At 40.6% G+C, this 12,578-nt stretch overlaps 1 protein-coding gene across 4 annotated transcripts; it reads right to left on the bottom strand.

Annotated features, from left to right (window-relative positions):
- Positions 1–3,799: 3,799 nt before the first annotated feature.
- On the bottom strand, positions 3,800–6,157 carry LOC148015662 (1-acyl-sn-glycerol-3-phosphate acyltransferase-like). 4 transcript variants are annotated; one of them, XM_087665855.1, is made up of 6 exons: positions 5,550–6,155; positions 5,311–5,460; positions 5,104–5,217; positions 4,821–4,913; positions 4,501–4,737; positions 3,800–4,251 (listed from the first exon to the last, which is right to left on the bottom strand). In XM_087665855.1, exons 1-6 carry the CDS (start codon positions 5,994–5,996, stop codon positions 4,231–4,233), a joined length of 1,062 nt encoding a protein of 353 aa, XP_087521981.1. In that variant the 5' UTR covers positions 5,997–6,155; the 3' UTR covers positions 3,800–4,230. The 4 variants fall into 4 exon arrangements, with proteins under 4 accessions (XP_087521981.1, XP_087521982.1, XP_087521983.1 ...); XM_087665856.1 differs by having other exon boundaries at positions 5,119–5,217; positions 5,550–6,153; XM_087665857.1 differs by lacking the exon at positions 5,311–5,460 and having other exon boundaries at positions 5,550–6,157.
- Between the last annotated feature and the right edge of the window lie 6,421 nt (positions 6,158–12,578).

Here is a 12,578-nt window from a genome sequence, read left to right as displayed (position 1 = left end):
AGGATTTGTGGTGAGAGTTGTGACTCATTATATGGCGACACCTGGTAGGAAGGCAGATTATATAGTATGGCTATTGTGCTCTACCTTTCACCTATTTTGTGCAGTGTTTGACCTTGTGAAGGTGATTTAAAGGTTCATTGTTCATGTCATGGGAACTCATGCAGGCTCGCTTCTGCATAGGGTGAGGATGGATCATGGACGGGGACGAACCCTGTGTGTGTTGTAGGGGACAGCGTTTAAGGATTTTTCAACTGAGGCTCTGCAAGCTCTCGCACGAGGAGTCTCTAATTCGGAGGCAGAGTATGATTTGCAGCTTGAGACAGTGTGTAAGGACAGGTATGTGACAATATACATCTCAAGGGCCACACCGTCTTCTTTACTGGTGGTCCTCTAAGCCTCTGGTCGACGTAGCTAACTGGTTCGACATAATCAAATACATGTACTATGTTGGGATCTTCCTTGAAGTTTTCTCTACCAAGAGATCGCTCAGTAGGTTCCGTTAAGGCTCTGGGCTTTGCCCATCTGATGCCCTTCCTTCCAAGCCAAGCCACCGCAGGAGAATGTTTTCCATGGGTGGAAGTCTGGGGATGGTGGCAGCCTGGCAGGAGAATGTTTTCTACGAGTGGAAGTCTTGGGTCTCCATCCGGCAATTATTTTTTTGGGATTGAAAATGTGGCTAATTACATTACTCAGAAGAATTTTACAATGTACTTGATGAAGTACATGTGCTCGACAGTCTAGCTGGAGCTGTCTCAAAATCACAAAACAATCGTATATATGAGCCTATGAGGGGAAGAACCCGGGGCGAATATATTACCACATAGGGCCACCCGCCTACATCCTGAAAAAGCGGCCGTGGTCATCTCAAATGAGCATGAACTGCTGTCAGAGCTCTTATGGGACTCAGATCTCACCCTTCTGGTCCCGACAGCCATGGAGTGAGTGGATCATGGATGGGCCTCCATCCTGCATACATAGGACAAGCTTCCAGATGTCGCCCAAGGTCTTAACAAGGTCTTCTACATTCCTCCATCAGGCAACCCAGCAATAATGTGCCCACTTGGAGCAATAGACAAGCCAAAACTAGTTACTAGAGTACTTCGGGAAAATTGAGTTACCATGTGGAGGAGAGCTTAGATACAAGTTGGTCTGCTTTAACTTCTTGTGTTAAGGACATTATGGTGGCCCTGGGTGGCAGGTGAGCATGAACTGTTGTGACAGCTCTTGAGGGGCCCAGGATTCACCCTTAAGATAGTCCTGACCGCTATGGAGTGAGTGGATAATGGATGGGCCTCCATCTTGCATACATGGGACATGCTTCCAGAAGTCGCCCAATGTGCAACAAGGTTTTTTACATCCCTCCATTGGGCAAGCAATAATGTGCCCACTCAGAGCAATGGACAAGCCAAACCTAGAGTACTTGCAATAGACGAGCCCAAATTAGAGTACTTGGAAAATGATTTACCATGTGGAGGAGAGCTTAGATACAAGTTGGTCTGCTTTAACTACAGTTAATAGAGACTGTGCCTCAAAGACCAAGTGAATGGAACAGTTGCTTCAAAAGAAGTCCAGAAATCTAAGAGGGTTGCATTGATCAAGAGTGGCAACTCTAAAGAAAATGATGTGAAGAGATGGAGGAGGATGGCTGGAAGCTTGCTGAATATGGTAAAAGAAAGAATGATGCATCTCAAATTAAATCTGGGCCTCCCTCCAAGAACTAAAAACCAAAGGAAAAATGTTTGGATCAACGTAGCTATTTCTAACTGCAGCAGAAACAGAGCCAATGGAGATTCAATGCATTCATGCATCCGATGAAGCATCAGTGACCAGCTAGCTATGGTTTACCCAAGCACTGTAAGGCAAAATTGGAGATGGCTAGTGCTGCTAACCAGTTATCTATATCGGACCAGTTTGCTGCTTCTCTTTCTAGCAATGGTTTTTTTGCCAGCTACTATAATAATGTTGCTGGGAAGAAGGACCAGTGTTGTGGAGAGTGTCCAGTGGAGAGAGTCTTTGACAAGCTGGACGTGGCTAACACATTTAATAATGTGCATGATAATCCATGTAATGAGTGATCACATAGAAATTGCTTCTGGCAACATAAAAGGGTCGATGCCACCAACAAGAGAGTCTAGTCCTCTTTTGGAGCTAGATAATTAAGAAGTTGGTGTGGTTTTGGCTCAAAACATTAGCTGCACAAGCGAAGTGCTCACACATTTACTCATGTGGAATTTACGAGCTTTGTTGGTGGTCAGATCAATGGATATTCTGCCTATATCACCATTGTCAAAGCTTCTACTGATCCAACTCATTACTTCTCTGGTTTGGATAACAGACGGTTCTGTTCTTGTTAATCAAGGAGATGGGAGAATTGTTCTATGTAGTGTTTATGTTTATCATTTCAAGATAGGAGATGCAGCCTCGACAATGCTATTGGCAGTCTGGAATTTGCTAAGTGCCTTATTCAGGAAACTGGAAGGACAGCTGTCAGCTGATGCCTCTAACTCATCAAGGATCTTTGTGGGGTTTTGCCAAGATATCCAGATGTAATGCTGTCATTGCCCTTCAGTTTTGAAAATACAAAATACTCAAGCAGGTTTAGAACTAGACAGGCTGCTACAGCTACCAGAGCTAAATTGCTTTATAGATGAGGCAACACTACACCATCAGGCTGGTTACACACCAAGTAATGGACGGTCAACCCCCGCGCAGAGTGTGGGCATGCACTTTTTGAAACTGACCACAGACATGGGCGTCATATCTTTACACACCAAATGGATACAATTTGTAAAAAAAATTAAAAAAATAAACTTATAAATCTTTTGATTGGTTGCAAATGTAAAAAGTGCACCCTTGTCCGCTACTTTACCAAGTGGGCAAGGGAGACTCCCCGTCCAAAAGTGGGTGGGGAGTTCACCTATTTAGCAGGTAAACAACAAGTCATGTCCTCTCCACTGTGCAAAGGACTGCGGACACCAACCCTTAAATAAGTGTTTTGATTGGTTAAAGCTAACAAAATGGGCATCCCTTTTTTGGTGTGTAACCGGCCTCCAGACTGAACTTTAGCCTGAATTCCAATCCACATTTGTGCACGTGGGTTTTAATTAGGTGGGTCATAATCTTTTCTCAGGCTTTCCTTGCATGTGAAAAACCAGGTTTAATTGCAGGCCTCGGATATTCTTAGATGCAATCATTGAACATTAATGAGGCAGGACTAAACATCTATCGGGCATGGCTAAGTTTCACATCACAGGCCCACCTTCTTTCTCTCAAGCCTATATTAGTATGTATATGTTGCATTTTATTGGGGGGGGGAGGAGAGGTCATTTCCACTTATTTTGAGAATGCAAAACTATCCAGACTGATTTATTAGCTTTTAAAGGCGACCTGGCTGCATGATAAGATGGCCTATGCTAGAGTGGATAGATCGGATGAGTCTTTCTTGCCTGAGAAATTGAAAGTTGGAATCTCATCAAATGCCATGCCAACTGGCACGAATGAAAGGAGTGATGTAACTTAAGGTGAGGAAAGTAATCTGCATGGAAAATGTTGTTAATGTGCTTGAGTTTTAGTACTGTATTTGGGCTGGATAACCCTCCCCATTAGTTGGGTGTTTACTTATTCACTGTACTACTCATTTACTGTGACAAGGTGCAAATTGACATGAGATATTGGGCCCAAACATTTTGTCTTATGTACTGCATTTTGTCTTATGTACTGCATTGGGCATGATTTCTGAGTGTGGTGAAGCTAGGTTGACTGGTAATACTTGACCACCAAGAAAAGAAGGGGTTTGGGGTTTGTGTGACCTGAAAAGCAGTTGAATTCTATAAATGTACTCCAAGACACAGTGAATACAACTTTGCCATTGTGCGGCATGCCCTTTCAATCTATCTTCTCTCCAGCAGTATTTCCAAGATTTCAAAACAGAAATTTTGGAAAACACCAATCAGAAAGACGCTTTCAAAGCATGTTACAATAATCATTGCAATAACGTAGTACAAATCTGAGGTTGTTTCTATTGACCCCACTTTTGGGTTCAGTGTGAAAACAATACATGTGTTTTACAGAAGTGACTCCAAATTCACTAACTGGAGCCAAACTGTCCTTCAAAGAGCAGCTCTGTAGATGAGCATATATAAGGCAGGCCAGCCATCTTTGTTCATCACGAATGACACTGGAATAGCTCCCAGCACATCCATGGACCATGAACATTCTTCATTGGCACAGTTATGCTGCTTGCGTGCAGGACTGGAAGCAAAACAAATAAAAACAATGTTATGCAACTTGAATATCAAGCTTATGCAAGGATAAGCTAATAAAGTGCAAGGGGCTAAACATCCAACAACCCAAAAAAAAACAGATCATTAACTCCTTTTAGCAGTCTTCACGCAGGCTAAACACTGATGTTGAGATAAACTGAGTGTCAATCGTCCAACAAAGCATTCTCATTTTGCTCCAAAACCCCAACATGCATTCCTCATCTGACAAATTGTGCACCTTTTCCAAAGGCTTCTGTGAACTGGGCAGATGCTTGACATAAAGCTCGTGCAAAGACTTCACATGGTCTTCAACCTTGTCACTTGTCCAGTTATCTGTCTTTATGGGTGGTAAATAGGTGACGGTCAATGGAGCAGGACGAACACGGAGGCTGTTCTTTTGCCATGCAAGGTGCGTGCCAGTTACCACCATGGGAACAATGGGTAACTTCGTTTGAATGGCTAAATGTACGAAGCCCTGAAAAGCAAAATTACAACTGTCCAAATTTTATTCTTAACGCTCTGATGATGGTGCTTTGCAGCTATTTTCATATCTCTAACCTTCTTAAAAGGCAACAGCCTCCCAGTTGCTGACCTAGTGCCCTCTGGAAACACGATCAAGGATAAACTCTTCTCCACAACTGCTTTTGCCACCTGAAAGCATCCGACAATTTCTCTCATCATCTATCGTGACTTCAGTACAAACTAAATGACTGATCGGTTGTCCCAAAGGTTCAGGGTATCCAAAATTCTGACCTCAAATAGACAAGATTCATGATGAACAAGAACGTCAACTAAATCATGGATATAGGTCTGTAATGCACACACAAACAAGGTTGCGTACAGGTCTCTGCGCTACCTTGCGCATAGATTGAATGGAGGCACTTGAATTTGTTCGATCTATCCGCAAATGATTTGCCAGAACATATAATTGTCCAAATAGAGGGTACCACACAATCTGCCAGATGCAATGAGATGGATGTCACAAGCTCAGACTTGCAATTCAGCTAACAAACCAGTAATCACCACTGCTGGGGGCTTGCGCCCTTACCTCCTTTTTGGCAATCCCAACTGTTCCTGTTGGTGTCAGCCACATGACTAAGAAAATATCCAAAGGTGAGGCATGATTACATATGTATATCGCTCTTAAGTTTGAATTCTCTTTACCATTAACCACTATAGGATTTCCTAAGATCCACATCTGCAAAGAGGCAGTAGCAGGGGAATAACAGGGGTTAGCTTGACCTCAATGTTGAGGTTAGCAAAAGCAGAGTTAAGAGTCTGGCATACCAGGATTCTTCCTGTCACATGGCCATACACATTCCCCTGCTTGATGCGCTCGTAAGGGAAGGGTAAAAGGACGAGCATGATGATGGTCCAGATAAATGTGGTGATCACCATTGCCGAAAAGCAGGTCACGATCTTCAACACGGACAACAGCACAGTCCAGAAGCCGTCATCGTCCCGGTATGCAGCTACGGCAACACTCTGCAGCTGTTCCACCGTGGCGGTCCTTCGGCAGTCATCCAATTCCTTTCCACAGTCGGAAGTATGGTGGCTGTCTACACAGGAGGAGGGGGAGGGGCAGGAGGAGGAGGAGGAGGTGTGGACTGTGATGGCCCCTCCGTGACGATCAGGGGGGTCTTCTGGGTTCTTCTGGAAGAGGCCCGAGTGGAAGAAGTGGGAGAGAGAGGGCCGATGGCGCAGGAAAGAGCCTTGGAGGGAAAGAACCGCCATGGCGGAGGAGGTTCAGCAAAGCCGAACCAACAATGGCATATGGTGGCTTTCAATGGAGGAGATTTGAGAGAGATTAAAGGCTAGAAAAGCTCGAAAGAGTCAGGAAACCACGGAAGTCGAGGCCCTTCTTGGTTTGCGCCCTTTCCCTTTAGTGTATTCTTTTCCCTTAATTCTCGCCCTTCTTGGTTTGCGCCCTTTTCCTTTAGTGTATTCTTTTCCCTTAATTCTTTCTCTCTCCCACCCCTCTCTATGATTGCCACATTGGGCATGGCCCGCTTTTTTCTTTGGTTTGTTCTTTCCCCTATTCTCTCTCTCTCTTTTTGTTTTTTTCGTAAATTTCTCTCTCTCTCTCTCTCTCTCTCTCTCTCTCTCACATTGGACACGAGCTAGAGGACGATTCCAAGACTTCTTCCCTCTTATTGACCGGTGATCTCTTGCAGGCCCCTACTCGAAGAAACCATCCCCAAAATTTCCACAAAATGGTCTAGTTCCTTAAGACACAAGGCTCATTATCATTTGAGTATACTTCAACCTCACTTGGCATAAGGCTTTGGTTATTTATAGTGGAGTCTATATTGAGAGAAATTCCTTTTATTTCCTTTAGCTCTACCTTGAGAAGATTGTGGATCCATCATCCACAATGCCAAGGGTGGTAATGGTCTTCATGGATCCATCATACAAACAGAAGTAGCAATCTTTCTAATAAGGTGCAATTGTCAAACTTTTAAGAAAGCTTTGTGTATATGTATTTCACCATTCATCACCTCTTAAAGGAATAAAATGTAAAATGCAAGATTCTCCAAATTCCCATAAGCTCACCGAGAACCATGGCAAACAGAATAGTTAGGCCTTCCCTCCTTAATGCATTGATGCGTCCTTAGTGCTACACTAACACCACTAGCCACTAATGCACAATCAAGACCCCTCTATCTTCAATGCTTTCTTTCAAGGCTTGCAATGTCGCAACTTATACATCCTCCATCTATTGCACTCTACCCTCCTCTTTGAGCTTGAAGAAATTGGATGCCTTCGCTAATCTTTGAGTCCTATAAGCTTGTAACCAACTTCTTTTATGTCTCCATTAACTCCTCACATTGTTGATGACCTAACTTCACCTTGAAGACACATCATGCATGTTGATGACTTTAGAACTGCTAAGATTGCCACCAACACCTAAAACTTGCTAACAGCAACACATATATTTCATCATGAAGAAAGATTTACTATAGCTAAAGAAGAAAGGGTCTTGCTTATGTTGATGTTCATGTCACTTATTAGACATGGGAATCAAATATGCACTTCTTTTTACCTCTAATGGACCATTAGAGTCTCATTGACATTATGAATCCCAAATATGCACTAATCTCTACACAAAATTCTCTACTTGCAAATTTAGGGTTGAATTTTCGCTATATGGCATCATTTCCAATTAAACAACATTTTTTAAAGGAGTGCTATAAAATATTAGGGTAGTACTTATTAAAAGAGATGCACAACAAACTTCATAATGAAATATCTTCATGTTCTTTGATTTTGCTAGTCCAAATGGGCAAAGTGTAAGAGCCCCTAGCAAGGCTAAAGATAAGGTTTTCTCAAGATTTTTAGTAAATAGAAAATGGGCATTCCTTTGATAAAACTAGAACCTTTCACCTTCCATTTTGTTAAACTCGCAACAAAATCCAAGTATTCTAGTTGGGCTCTATAACGTGTTATGGACACGATAACATGGAACATTAATCTATTCATGGCACCTATAGTAGAAGAAACTAGTTGAGTGTTAAAATAATGGGGAAGCACCATTTAAGGACATTTAGGAGCACTTTAAAGAACACACATAATGTACATGTACACCTACATTGAAAATGTTGATGCCATTATTACATCACAATTTTATAGCTTGAAGTGCAAATTTCTAACAAGCAATGCATCTAAGTAACACACACTAATAATGCCTAATTTGTGCAAGGGGACATTTATTAGAAGGCAAAATTTGCAAATACCTACTAGTAGAGTGTCTCACAAGTGAGTTGTAAGTTATCATGCCATTGCACATGGAGAGTTAAGAATGTACATTAACAAAAGCTCCCTTGTTATCTCTAGCTATAGGGGTGTGGCAACCTTTTAAAGTTCCAAATACTAGGTCATCTGACCACTTGATGTAAGCACAAAACTGCTCAATCCCTATGGACTTTCTTGTTGACAGATTTTCTGGTACAGACAACCTATGCCACTTCCAACTCAAGGTCAGGGATTTTCAAGTCTCAATGAGTGGATGCAGAAACTTACTGACCTTATGCATGAACTGGCTAAGGCTATCAAGTCTTTTGAGGAAACTGTGCTATGTATATTCTTGAGAAGTTGCTAGACACTGTTCATTCTTTCAAGATTGCTAGTAATATTCAAAAGAAATTGCCCAAGTTGCTGGCTTTTAATATTACTAGTGCTTTGTGCTAGGACCTGTGCAAACACAAGTCATTAGGGTGCTTGTAAAGTGCTGGCATTTAACCACCCTCTCTTTCCCCTTTATTCCTTTGTGTGTCTCTTTGGGTTGTTCTTTTCCTTTCTAAACACCTACCCCAAACTCTAAACTTCTTGCAATATGCAAACAACATACCACCCTCTCTTATTATTCCCACAACAACATAATGCATGTTTATGAGAATAGGAAAAATGTAATGAAAGAAGCTGAGGAGAGAGAAGAGCTGAAGAGAGAGAAAGAGCAAGAAGAAAGAAAAGACTAGAAGAGGAGAGAGAAAGAGGAGAGAAGGAAGGATGAGCCATAGAATCAGGAGATGAAGGTGAAGAGTATGATCTTAATAATAAGTGGTTGCCTTAATCTGGGGCTCTTACACCTTATATACCTTGGTCAGTGTGATTGGGTGTCTAAACCTTAGTCGGTGTGTATTCCACTTGTTACAAAAAACATTGAAATTTTCTTCCAAATTATCAGCTCACAAAGGCACCAAAAACAAAATTTGAAGTACTAATGAGTAAGTCCTCATAGACTCTTGTAAGTTTGCCAAAAAGAAAATTTAAAGCCCTTGAACACACACACACACACACACACACAACACATTTCTTACTAATTCTACCTGAGAAATTTGAAGCTTGTTGTAATAGAAAAATAGTGCACTTATATTAGGTTTTTTTATGAATAGAGTGCCAAGGTGCTTGTATAGCATAGATGTATCTCTCCTTGTCAAATGGTCATAAAATGCACATTGGCTCATTTTTTTCTTGTAAACAATAATTGAAGCATTAAAATAGCATAGTAGATCTTCTGCATATACAAATAAAGAACATAAGTGATTAATTCATTATTGAGACTTTAAAATAATCAAAGAAGATAAATAACTAATCATGTGCTTTAGTTAAGCGCATGTGTATAATAATACATAGAAGATCTTAGAAGAAACAGGCAACACTTTAGAATCCTTTAAAGGCAATATAAAAACATCCATTGTAAGTGGATATCTATAATATATAGCTATCAATGCAACCTTGTATGCATATACTAATGTTTATGTAATAGTTATATGGAGTGAGATTGCATGCACTTCATGGCCTATGAATCATTTGATTTTTAGGTAAGTAAGTAACTTATATGATACACACAGGACAATTGAGAGTGCAACAATCATGCCATCAAGTGTTTAAACCATGATATGAATACCATAGTTTCAAGTTTTACAATTGAATTCTTCAAATTGTCATTGTGTGTGTGTGTGTGCGTGTGTGCGTGCGTGCATGCGTCTGTGTGTGTGTGTGTGTGTGTGTGTGTAAGTGTAAGCTAGTTATACCTTAACACATTGAAAGCAAAGTGTCATGTCATTGAGTTTCTAAAATAGATATTTTAGTTTCTCCATGTTATTGTCACTTGTTTGTGTGTGACATTTGTGTGAGTACGCACATGTGCATGCGTGCATGCATGTGTGCGAGCATGTGTGTGAGTGTGTAGTTAAGCTAGTTATAAAAGATTGAAAGTGGAGCATCATGTCATCAGGTGTTTAAAATAACTTTCTTAGTTTCTCCGCATTTTCTCATCTCTCTCTCTCTCTCTCTCTCTCTCTCTCTCTCTCTCTCTCTCTCTCTCTCTCTCTCTCTCTCTCTCTCTCTCTCTCTCTCTCTCTCTCTCTCTCTCTCTCTCTCTCTCTCTCTCTCTCTCTCTCTCTCTCTCTCTCTCTCTCTCTCTCTCTCTCTCTCTCTCTCTCAAAATCACTTAAGAACCAAAAGGGGACCTTGTGCTAGTGGGATAACTATAAAAGTTTTAACTACTCTATTCATTGGGTGGTGATCCCATGTAGTAGCATTTTATGATGTGTGACAACGTGTATCTCAACATGCAAACATGCATTTTAGAGATCAAGACATGTTTTATGGGGGAGAACAGACTTCCTTACGATAGATGTTTCTCATACAATAGTTGCCAAACTCCTCAATGTTTATCTCTTAATGATTGGAACAATATACAATAGCCACAAGAATCAACTTGGGCAATGGTAAAAAAATTTACATCCACTCACTCCTTTATTGTAGGTTCCTAGATGGATGCAATAAAGTTTTATCTACATATGAGTTATCTTTCTTGATTGTAGGTTTTTGGATTAATGCAATAAAGAGCATTGTGTCAAATAACTATAAAAATTTTAACACAACCAAGCCTTTATTGTAGGTTCCTAGATGGATGCAACAAAGTTTTATCTACATATGAGTTATCTTTCTTGATTGTAGGTTTTTGGATTAATGCAATAAAGAGCATTTGTGTCAAATAACTTAAAAAAAATTAACACAACCAAGCCTTTTATAAGCCTAATTGGTTGGGATATTCATACTTGAGGTAGTACCTCTACGTGGTGGGCAAATCGCTCCTATGGCAATGGGGGAAATTGGTGGGGTTGTAGTCGTGGTTGGCAACTCCTCTACTAGTCATGCAATAGAGTGTGAAAACCTTACGAGCCTAATATAGTTGGCATCAGAAGAGGCACAAATTCTAGATTAAGGCATGGTGGACTCCTAGAAGGGCGAGCTTTTTTCTCAACTGATTGGGTTATATATATTGATTTTGAGATAAAAAAGAACTACTTTTGAAAGGATTGTTTGTCATTATTTTTGTATACATGCCTAAAACTCTTGTGCAAGGAACATTATATGATGGGTTAACCAAAGAAGAAAGTCATACGTGTTTCATAGAGTGGTAGCATAATGTACACAACTAAAGATGATTTAGATACATGTATGGAAAGTGGGTGGGTGCTCTCTTAAAGAGATTACTCATCTCAATATTTTCACAAGTCAAAGAAGACTTACTCTCAACTTGCTATTCAAATTCGTGGATTCAAGAGCTATTTTATAGTGGGAATGACATAATCAAAGTGTTTCTTATCCCTTCACTAATTGATTCACACGTTGATTTTCATTCCCGCCATGGTTAGAAAATTATAATAGGTTGTTTTCTAGAGTGTTTGGGGCTTCTCTTGACAAATATGTGATTTCTTGCTTCATATGAACCTTTAGCTAGGTGGACTTGATAAGTCACTTAGCTTTCAAATTCTAAGGAGGCTACTAGATTGTGACTACCTCTGGTAGGATAAAACAAGCTAACTCTATTTAAGATGAATGGAATATGATAGAGTATTAGTTCTTGAGGCCATGGAAGCTTATAAAACTAGCCCATTCTCAATGAACCAAGTGCAATGCTAGCTCCTCTCAAGGTTGATTGATTATTATGAACAAAACCTTCTAAGATGGGTACTAGATTTAGGGTGACCACTCAATGCTTTGAGTGTGTGTATGTGAGAAACAAGCTTTTGGAGTGAGCTTTTTTTAGCAAAGTCCAATTTTATTGTGCACAATCCACTTGGCCCTCCTTTTCTTGTGGGCATATATCAAGCACTCCATTGTCACCACCACCTCCCCCACACATAACTACACTTCATGAGATATACAACTTCATGAGGCATTTTTAAGTCAACTTCATACATGAAACTACTAAGACTAAGGTTCTAGACCATGCTAAGGGAAAATATAGTTATCTTTGCATCAAGCCATGGCTAATCATGAGTGAAAGAGAGATGAAGAGTGTGTATATATGGTTATGCATGTCACATGAGAGAGAGAGAGAGAGAGAGAGAGAGAGAGAGAGAAGGGAAGGGTCTTGGATATATTTTTTATTGACCAAATATGGAGGCACCAGCAACCACCTTTTTGTAATCTCCAAACACACACACACCCTCTCTTTCCCCTTGCCTCTCTCTAGATAATCCCAATATCTTTTTGTCGCCTACATTCTCTCTATATCTTTCCCCTCCTCTCTCTAAATCTCTAAATCACATGCCTTGTCCATATCTCTCCATTCACTAGCGACACCCTTTTCAATTTAAAAAAAAACCCTACACACATACTCTCTCTCTCTCTCTCTCTCTCTCTCTCTCTCTCTCTCTCTCTCTCTCTCTCTCTCTCTCTCTCTCTCTCTCTCTCTCTCTCTCTCTCTCTCTCTCTCTCTCTCTCTCTCTCTCTCTGTGTGTGTCCTTCTTCTTCTTCTTCTCCTTTAGACATTTATTAATAACTAGTTTTAGATAAAAT

This window comes from Lygodium microphyllum, chromosome 24 (assembly GCF_053477565.2).
Source record: "Lygodium microphyllum isolate KBCC chromosome 24, Lygodium_microphyllum_v1.1.10, whole genome shotgun sequence".
NCBI classification, from domain to species: Eukaryota; Viridiplantae; Streptophyta; class Polypodiopsida; order Schizaeales; family Lygodiaceae; genus Lygodium; species Lygodium microphyllum.
Note: the sequence above shows the minus strand (reverse complement) of the source record. Positions and strands in the feature narration are given on the sequence as shown.

What these genes read in the sequence shown, in the direction of transcription:
- LOC148015662 (XM_087665855.1), bottom strand. Translation starts at nt 5,996, where the DNA reads ATGGCGGTTCTTTCCCTCCAAGGCTCTTTCCTGCGCCATCGGCCCTCT. An exon ending in GCAAGGTAGCGCAGAGACCT is followed by an intron (nt 4,914 to 5,103) that starts GTACGCAACCTT and finishes GGATGCTTTCAG; the next exon opens with GTGGCAAAAGCAGTTGTGGA. An exon ending in CACAGAAGCCTTTGGAAAAG is followed by an intron (nt 4,252 to 4,500) that starts GTGCACAATTTG and finishes TTTTGCTTCCAG; the next exon opens with TCCTGCACGCAAGCAGCATA.